Consider the following 10,083-nt stretch of genomic DNA (forward strand, 5'->3'; position numbering starts at 1 on the left):
GGCACTCAGGAGCTGGTATGTGGCATGGAAGGCTCTTGCTTCCACAGCCATTGACTGGAATGAACTGGAGGGCCAGCTAGAGCTATTTACAGCCCCAAATGGGTGCCTCCCACCTCCCCAAAACAAGGGAGGTTTGCTTCTCAGCATCAGGTATACTGCAGCCCCCCCAACCTCACTTAGGCAATGAGAATGGGAGGAAGGCCGGAAGGGCTGAGAAATGCAAAAGGCTCAGAATATTTATAAATTTCACCCCCAAGAGCAGGGAGGGGCGGGTACCAGACCTGAACTGAGCTGCACCAAGGAAATAGCCCGTGGGTTCTCCTACGAGACAGGGACTGTGCAGCCCAGAAGCCCCAGCCACTGTGCCCAGCAGGGCAGGCTGTGCCAACAGAGGCCCGTCAGACAGGCTACAGGAATCCTGCATGCCTGTCCTTGCTGGCGATGGCTGTGGGCCGCCGGTGTTTGCTGATACAGGTAGGATGGGACACTTCATTAATATTTGACTTTAATAAGTTGGTAAGGATATATTTTTCTTTGGTCTATGTTCTGTTTCAACTTACGTAGATTATAAATTGATGTAAACCACGTGAGAGGAAAATGTTAATAAAAAAAATGCAAAGCCCCAACATTTGCACACAACTCAGCCCTGTGGTGTGGACGTTTGTGTTCTCAGGAGTCCAAGGAAGACCACCAATCTAAATATTTAACTCTTCCAGCTGCATCCAGATGTGCTTCCAAGAATCTGTTTACCTAGTGAACTCACCCTTGAGCGTCCCTTCGGCCTGTGGAGACTGTGGCGGTTTTGGGGGGCGATGAGCCCGCGCCCCGTCCTTGCTCTTTCACCAACGCCTCCACCTCAGTCACCAGCCGGTTCTTTTCATGAAATACAACTGCCCCACCAGGGACGTGGCCATCAGTGTGCCTCAGAGAGATGGCAGGAAGTTGTCCATTCAAGTGGAGGCTTATTTTATGTGAATTTTCTCTCCATTTTCCTTGGAAGTAGCAGGTCCTTGGGGCAGCCTTTTGTCCTCATCTGCTTGTTGGAGAGTCTGCATCCCCTAGAGGCCCATCCTCCCTGTAAGAGAGCTAGTGGGGTTAATGTAGGCTTCCACCAGCCCAAGCCATTGGACACTGTGTTTATTCTGGAGATCAGGAACAGATGTCTCTGAAAATTGGTGTTTGGTTTATGAGCTCATACTGCCTCCTTAGCCATCTAAAACAGGAAGCTATTCATCTCCTCTCCTGATTGAATAGTCAACGTGGACAATGCTTGGCTTATTGAACTGATGGCTACTGACAGCCCGGGGCTCATCTTTTTCAAGGCAGTCGTGAGGACAGTTTCCTGTACTCCAGTCAGTCAATGTATTTGACCCCACGCACTAGACTGGATGGTAGAAGATGCTGGGCTTCTAGCACTGTAGCAGGTGCCAGGGTAGGAGTATCTACTCTTGCTCTAAGTGCTTATAGGCGACTTATTTACAGATGGTAGAGGAAACACTCCTACATTTGTTCTCTGACCTGTGAGGATACTCCAGCCAGCCTAGCCGCAGTGAAGCCTCGTGACTGAGACTGGGACAGGCATTCTATAGAATTCCCCATAGAAGGACATGAGTCTTGTGTACTAGCTCACTCATTCCAAAGGCAACAGCAGACATGGCCAGAGGAAGGTGTTACCAGCTGGGTTTGACATTATCTCACACACACACTCACTCAGGATGTCTGGATGGTTCAGCTGAGTCTGAGTTCTGGTTAAGGGTGGGTGAGCTGGAAGACAGCAGACAAGGGGGCAGAAAGCCAAAAAGAGGCAAAAAGGCAAAGGTAGAATAAAGGAGACGTTACCACTGGCTTACGGTGGCTGGAATTGCATGGCCCCCACCAAGCTACCTGCCTGTCCCGAGTTCATCCTCACCCCACCACCAAAGCACCCGAGTAAAGCAGCATCTGTGGCAGATCCCAATTGTAAAAGGCTATTTCTTTGCATATGGCACAGAATTGGGCTGAGCTGCTACTGTCAGAAAAAAGGCTACCAGGTCAAGTCAAAAACACTAATATGTTTAAGGAAGAAAGAAAAACACTGACATCAGAGAAGAATGGTAGCGGTGAACAGCTCCTCAACTCGGTCTGATCGTAACCAGTGGCTGCTGTGACTTAGTCACCAGGAGGACCAGAGCAGGACCCTTCACACACTGTGTCCTTGAGCCGGGCCTGGTCTGGTGGTCAGAGCAGAACACCAGTGTGTGGTTTAGACCGCAGGCATTCCCACTGGCCAGCCCACAGGAGGGATCTTTTAGAAGAGGCCAGCAGGGGTTATGCGCGGAGTTTCAACGCATCCTAGGACATGGCTAGGCTGGGCTTCTTTAGGGGAAGGCCCTGGCCAACGTAACAGTCTCAGTGAGGATAATGCTACTCTGCAGATCCTGGGAACCTAACATTCCCAAACTTCTCAGGAGTTTGCTCACGCTTTCCCTATGTATGTTCAATCTTTGGGCACCTGGAACCATTTTTGGGAATTGTGGAATTTGAAAATAAAAATAAGCCAACCTTTTAAACTGTAATATAAATACATATATATATATATATATATGTTTTTTAACAAGGCAGAACATTAAACAAAATGACATCATTGGTCGGATGGCATAAATTCACTTTGCCCTGCCCCAGTGTGTGAGATGGATGACGGCATGGAGGTCCAAGGTAGAACAGCTTCCCGGGTATATGTGAAGTCCCCTCCATTCCCACGGCACCAAACCACCAGAGGGCCAATTGTGGTCAGGACTGAACGTCTGCGGGACTCAACTCCTACAGGTCAACACGCTGACTCCTGATCTGCCCGAAAGAGAGCGGCTGGCGTGGCACAGCCCCTCACAGCCTGGCTGGAGTCTAGGAGCAGACAGCATGGCTGCTCAGAGGTGGCAGATTGCAGCCAGGCAGCTCCCTCACGACACCAACTATGTGAGGGAAAACAAATGTCTTCAGTCTCTGAAGCAAGTGCCCCGGCATGGTGCAGAAACTGCCCTACACAGAACAGCTCTGATCCTGGGCTGGCATCATCCTTCCCTGGAGGCAACTGCTCTCACCGTAGGTAATAATCGATCGCAGCAGAGAAAGCAGCAAAACCTCCACAACCAATGACCCCAGCCTTTACGCCAGCTGCAAAGCAAACACAAATGACATCACCTGTGGTGACAGATGCTGGGTCAGGCTGCACTCAGGAAGAGCCTGGGTACCCGCAGACGCAAAGAAACCGGCATACGCGTTCCAAATCATTCAACCTAGCAGAGAGCTGGAAGACTTCAGTGAAGCTGTGCACACGATCTGATCCAGTGTGCTTTTATCTAACTGTACGTTCATTTAACTTCTCTCGTTCTAAAGAATTACTATTTCCAGCCTCATGAAAATAGCCCCTCACAGGCAGGAAACTGGTTAAGAGAACCAGCCCTTGGAATCAAGTGAAAGCATATGGCCTGTACCCTGATTTGTTTATGGAATAAATTCCTGGGAAGGTGATCAAAGCAATCCTAGAGGGAGCTGAGCCTCTCAAAGGCCCTGACAAAGCTGAGACATGGGAAGACCAAAGGGGAAGTTACTCCATAAATCACAAATGGCTGTTTGAGGAGGAAAATCAGGTTTTAATGATAGCAAATTATCCTGCTTCTCAGAAAATGAGAAAAAAGGCTTTTTGCTTTGGATAAGTCCGGGCACAGCAGATGGAGAGCAGCCCAGCAATGTACACTGTTAAGAACACCCTGTCACTGACGCGCCGCACCACACTCTTGACAGACACACCAACACGGAGAAGTGGCAGGGAACCGGTTTTTCTCTTTGTTGTTTATAGATGATAATCCAACATTTCTAGAATACCTATATTTGGCTTTCAAGGGGTAGAAATCTAAGAACCCTATTACCGTGATAACTTACACACAAATTAAAATGACAGTTGTATAGTACGAAGAAAGATGTCTGTTTGCAATGCATGGAACTGAAATTTCAGCAGAGCCTGCTGTTTGGCCAAATGGGGCCCAGCTATGCTTCTGTACTTTCCCGCATAGCAACACACACCTGCATATTATGAGGAAGTTCTTCCCGTACGTTCAAGACGGGGGCAGTTCTTTTTTCTAAGATAGATCTAGATCTCTCTGTGGTTCTCACCTGGGGGTGACTTTGTTCCCCAGGGGACATTTGGCAATGTCTGGAGACACTTTTACTTGTCACCATTAAAGGATGCTACTAGCATCTAGGGGGCAGAGGCCAGGGATGCTATACATCCTACCATGCACAGGACAGCGCCCCCCTCCCCCTAGCAAACATGTATCTGGTCTAAAATGTCAACAATGCCAAGGATCAGAAACCCTGATCTACATACTAGAAGTTTCCAAAACTGAGTTAACACAGAAGCAAACGTGATTTACTTGTCAGAAGGGAAGAATATCAAGTGTACACATATGCCTTGGGCTGTCCTTGGAATGCTCATATGTTTAGAAATGTCAACTTCAGCATGTTGTCCAAGGCCACAAGGAAAACCATCTGAGAACTGTTTACTAACCTCTGAAACCAATGGCTCCTCCAGTGATGCAGCCACTGATGACACTGTTCTTCCAATCTGATTTTCCCCGGTACTGTGGGTGGAGAAGAGCAGTTAAGAGCCAAAGAAACAAGCCAGACAAGATGATTAAGGAAAAAAAAAGACGGGGTTTCTGGCTGGCGAATTTAGTCCTTCCCCAAAGGAAACCTATCTTTTTCTCTTTCAAAAGTATAGTTCCTAAAATTTGAATGTGTTCATAAATGCTTCCTGCAGGTGGTACCAGAGCGCTGAGACCAAGTGTAACATTTGAGAAGTAATCAAAATCTCGTCTCAGTTCCCCAGTAAGTATTCTGTTTAAAATCATTCACTGGGAATTCCCTGGCAGTCCAGTGGTGAGGACTCCGTGCTTCCACTGCAGGGAGCCCGGGTTCAATCCCTGGTTGGGGAACCACGAACCTGCAAGCAGCGCGGTGCAGCCAAAAAATAAATAAAATAAACTCATTAAGCAACTTCTAGCCTCCAAAAACAAGTAAAGAATAATGCAAGCCCAAATCATAAATGCACAAAAAGTTTACATTAGGGACTATTTCATGGAAATTTAATCTAGCAAGTATTGGACATTTCTGACCTGCTTTCTAGTAGCATTAAGAGTATTTCTCTTGAGAAGTCCCAAGATGGAAACAGGCAAGGCTTTCTCAGAAGGCAGGGACACTTACAGATTCTACCAAACACTCAGTGCAAGAAAACATGGCACCCACGATGGCAAAATTTTTGGCGTAGGACATTCCTCTCTGCCCCATGTCTTTAAGAACTTCTTTTGCTGTAGGTGTGCGGTAAGGATCCTTAGGGTCAAAGCCCACATTGGTATCAATGCCAGCAGTGAACACCCCAAATGCACCTCCCAAGACAAATCCTAAAAACAAATACAGAGATGAAGATTTCTTTGGTATGTTTTCTGGATTACTGTAATGGGGTCATACTCAAATAGCATCTTTTGGATGGCCACCAGCGAAGAGGACACCCCTTCTTGCCTGGAAAACTCTCTACTTGTCTGGTTTCCACGTTACAAAATCCAGAATCTATCTTGTTGGCAGCTTCTTCTCTGACTCTTCTGGGATTTCTTCCTCCTTTCATTTTCTAACATTCCTCAAAATTCAGTCTTTAACCCTCTTTCTCTCTCTACACTCTCACATGTAAACCAGTCACCCTCAAGTTCAGGTATCAACTTTGCAAATCACTCCCTTGACGACGGTGACATCCATAATACTCATTTGGTAAATACCATGTGCCAATCACTCTGACGCTTTATAGTCCCAGCCTCATTTATTCTTCACAATAGTCCTGTGAGATAGATATTATTATCCTCTCCTTTCTGTAGGTGAAGAAACTGAGGCTCAGAGAGGTTAACTAATTTCCCTAAGGTCACAGAGCTACCAAATGGCAAACACCACACTGCTGTCCACAGCTGACCTTCCTGAGCCTGCTGGACATGTCAACATGGATGTCCTCTTGCCACCTCAAGGTCGGTATACGTTCAATGAAATCATGGGCACCTCCCCTCCAGACTTTCCTGCTTATGGCTCCTCCTTTCCAGTCACTCCTACTCCGAACTTCAGGGGCATTTCTGACTGTTTCTTTGCTTCCCCCTGTAACCCTATGTCCACAGTTATCATCCTAGTCTAAGGCCTTTATCACTTCGCCCCTGGTGCACTACAAAGACTCATTCATCATGTCAACAGATATGTATTTATTAGGGTCAGGCACAATGATGAACAAAGACCCAGTCCATGTCTCACGGAGCTTCAGTCTAGCAAGTTCCCTATATGGTCTCCCTATCCACAAACTTTCCTTTCCTTCATCACACTCCACCTTGAGTCATCATGCTCATTACCACTTGTTACCCTCTAAAAAACCATCAACGGGTACTTCCCTGGTGGTCCAGTGGGTAAGACTCCACGCTCCCAATGCAGGGGGCTGGGTTCGATTTCTGGTCGGGGAACTAGATCCCACATGCATGCTGCAACTAAGAGTTCGCATGCCGCAACCAAAGATCCCGCGTGCCGCAACTAAGACCCAGCACAGCCAAAATAAATACATACATAAACATTAAAAAAATAATTTAAAAACCATCAATGACTGCCCTAATGCCTGCAGGCAAAAAGCCCAAATCCCTCACCCCACCCCCAACTTGAAATGCTGTTTCTCCTCCTCTTTGTCTAACCCCATTCTCTCAATCCTTCAAGACACGCTCTAGTCTCACCTCCTCTTGTGGCCTTCCCCCAACCAAAAAAGATCTTTTTTTCTTTCTGCTCTACTTCACATGTGCACTCTCACCTACATTCCTTTCTTAATTGCCTTTCATTCTCAATGAGACTTCAAATCACCTGCAAATATGGCCACCGTCTTTACTCTGCATACAGGAGGGACACATTCTCAAATCCTCAAAACGTTAAAAAAAAAAAAAAAAAAAAAGCCAAGTCCAGACTTCTTTCCCCCTCTTTCCCTGCTGTCTAGTCACACTGGCCTCACTGGCCTTTCTGTTTTTCTAACCTCAAGCCACTTCCGGCCAGACCTTTGCAGGTGCTGGGCCCTATGTCTGCAGAGCTCTCCTCCAGGCTCCTTCTCAACAATTTTCTATGTATATTAAAATGTTAGCTTCATGAGAACAAGGATCTTGTTCTCACCCTGTCTTTCCACCGCCTGACACGTGATAGCTGCAAAGTAACAAGTTGTTGAAAAATGATTATTTAAAAGCGAATGAATGAATGAAGTCAACCATCTTAGAACCCCCAGGTCCCGACCCGGGATCGATTCTCTGATCCAATTTCCAGAGGCGAAAGCCACCCTCGGGATCTAGGGAGGCGCTGCTCGAGCTCACTGAACCAGGCGGGGGTGGGTCAAGGTCGAAGCCCATGGACTCCTCGCCTCCCAGGCGCGTGGTCTTCTTGGCAGGGGACCCCTATGCCGCCCAAGCCCTAAGCCTCCCAAAGGCCCCCCTCCTCGCCTCACCTCCCAAGCAGGCCAGCGCCGCCTTGAAGGCGCAGCTTTCCATCGCCCTCTCGACCATCTTCTGCTCCTCACTCTTGGCCGGACTCGGGATCCCGCCCAGGCTCCCAGGCTCCAGGAGCCGGGGCTGACGCTTGTCACCCACCAGGTACTGCAGAAGAAGGCTGTACTGCAGCGGGGCTTCGGCGGAAGCCGCCGCCCCAGGCGCGGAGCCCGCGGCACTGCGGGCCGTCTCCCCCATGACTGTGGCTGCCCAAGAAACCTGGCTTCCTTCTTCCCACAGCAGATTCCACAAGCCTCCCGTGGGGCCTTGCGCTCCCAGCCATTGTGTCGCAACGGCAGATTCGCCACACCGAGCGAGCCCGAGGAAGCAGCGGAAGCCAAGTCCGTTCGTGCACACCCGGCGGAAGAGCTATCACGTTCTCCCAAAACCTCCTGTGAATACTGAATCAGGCTTGTGCAGCAGTCCCAAGGACACTGACAAAGATTCAGAGTCACCAGAAAGCACCCTCTTCGGGGCTGCAGCGCGGTGAGTATCGGGATTTGTAGTTTAACACGTACACCCCAGACATTTCCCAGGAAGCTTTGCGCGGGCACTAGCGTCTCAGCCTTCTCTCGAGCTCCTGACGGGCGGGAGGGAAGGGAGGCTGCAGCGCGCCGGGACGCCAGCAGGAGATACGCGCGCCCCGCCACTGCCCTTCCAGCCTACTAATTCCTAGCGTGTGTTGTGAGATATCAATAGGGGAAGGTGCTTTGTAAATCAACGTGAAAGCGTGGTATAAATGTATGGAATAAATGTTTTATTCAATAATTAAACCGTTGAGGGGAGAGAGAAGGAGCCAAAAAATGAGTGAAGCTATTTTAAAAAAAAAAAGAAAAAGGAATTCCCTGGCTGTCCAGTGGTTAGGACTCCACACTTTCACTGCTGAGGGCCCCGGTTCGATCCCTGGTTGAGAAACTAAGCCTCCGCAAGCCTCGCAGCGTGGCCAAAAAACAAACAAACAAACAAAAATAGTGATGCTAACCAAGCTTAATATGAGACAATGATAGGAAGTGGAGGTGGCTTTGGCCTGACGGAGAGCAAGGGAAGCTGAGGCTGCTACTCACGCCAGCCAGCTGTTGTCAATGGAATTAATGATGTGGGACTAGCATTGCCATGAAAAGCCGAATTTATATTATGCTGAATCAATTAAAGTGCTTACTAGCTTGCAAACTGAGGACTTGAAGGTTAACTGTGAGAGCACCGTGTATGAACCCAGAAAATCTTTTGCAGTAGTTTCTGTGGTACTAAAAAAGATCCCCAACTGTTGTATTGATCCAGACTAGCAGTGTATCCTGGTGTATCAGCTAAGAGAAACATAAATGGAAACAGAAGGTAGTGAGGTAGCCAGTCAACAGAGGCAGAGATACCTCTTTGGTAGCCAGAGTTCTCTGTGCCGCAGAGCAGAGCCTGTGGTTCTCTCTGCTTCTGCTCCCACCAGACCACTAAACCAGCTTGTCCTAAGGTCCCTGGTGACGCCCCAGTTGTTAAGTCTAATTCAGACCTCATTTCACTTTACTGCTCAGCTGCGTTTCACGCTATTGACTCCTCCTTCTGTGAAGAAACTTCAAAGCCCCTCTCCCCTCGTTGTGCTACAGCCTCTCCAGTTTCTCCGTCTTCGGCGCAGGCACCGCTGCCGGAACTTTTCCTGTTGGTCCTCTCAGGGCTTCATCCTTTATTTTCTCATGCAGCTCACTCTACCTGAGCAACTCATCCGCACTCGTAGCTTCTACTACCACCTCTAATGCAGGAATGACTCCCAAATCTTCATCTCCAGCTTCGACCCTTCTCATCAACACAAGAACCAGACATTTCCTGTAGGCACCTCTAAACACACCCTGCCAACCACCCATTCCTTCCAGATGAGTGAGGGGCCCAGGGCTCTGATTCATGCTGAGGTCTTAAGAGCTGAAGCTGGATCTGAGAGAAGTTGGGACAGGGCCCTAGGCAAGTCCCAGGCAAGGTGGCCTTGCAAAGCAAGGAATGATCTAAACAATTAATCCCTGGGACTAGTTAGAGAGCAATAATTAATCCCTAAATGAAGGGTCTGCCTCAGATTTCAGGTACGAGCCAAGTCAGCATGTGGCGAGATCCACTGTAACCAGGGTGAGTGAGGGAGGGAGCCTTTTATGGAACATAATGGCCCGAATCATAGATGGAGACACAGATACACTGATCTGGTATCTCTCTTCCCCCACCCATCTCCTTCCATAGGTGGAATGCGTTTCACCTGATGGAAAACTTGAACCTCTTCAAGCATATTCCGAAAGTGAGAAGTGGTTTCTCATGTCTGTTTCCCTGGCCTGAATCTTTGCCAGCACCCTAGGGACTTTATCTGGCCACAGCTTCACTAAAAGTCCAGCTGCTCTCACGTTACAGGTTGTTCTGGCCGCAAGGATACAGAGGTGGGGCGATATCTCAGTGGGTCAGAAAGGAGACACTTCAGGATGAATGAGATTCACAGGCAGGGTCGTAGGAAGTCAGAACACTCTGAGTTGATGACCCATCACTTGAA

The 10,083-nt window shown here is 48.5% G+C and overlaps 1 protein-coding gene across 1 annotated transcript; it reads right to left on the reverse strand.

Annotated features, from left to right (window-relative positions):
* Positions 1-2,526: 2,526 nt before the first annotated feature.
* TIMM22 (translocase of inner mitochondrial membrane 22) lies at positions 2,527-7,769 on the reverse strand (the record flags this gene model as incomplete). The annotated part of the gene is made up of 4 exons (XM_082861267.1): positions 2,527-3,150; positions 4,544-4,616; positions 5,239-5,435; positions 7,532-7,769. The coding sequence occupies 4 exons, from the start codon at positions 7,767-7,769 to the stop codon at positions 3,074-3,076; spliced, it is 585 nt and encodes a 194-aa protein (XP_082717393.1). The 3' UTR covers positions 2,527-3,073.
* Positions 7,770-10,083: the final 2,314 nt, after the last annotated feature.

The sequence above is a fragment of the Leucopleurus acutus genome, assembly GCF_964270905.1.
Source record: "Leucopleurus acutus genome assembly, chromosome: 19".
NCBI classification, from domain to species: Eukaryota; Metazoa; Chordata; class Mammalia; order Artiodactyla; family Delphinidae; genus Leucopleurus; species Leucopleurus acutus.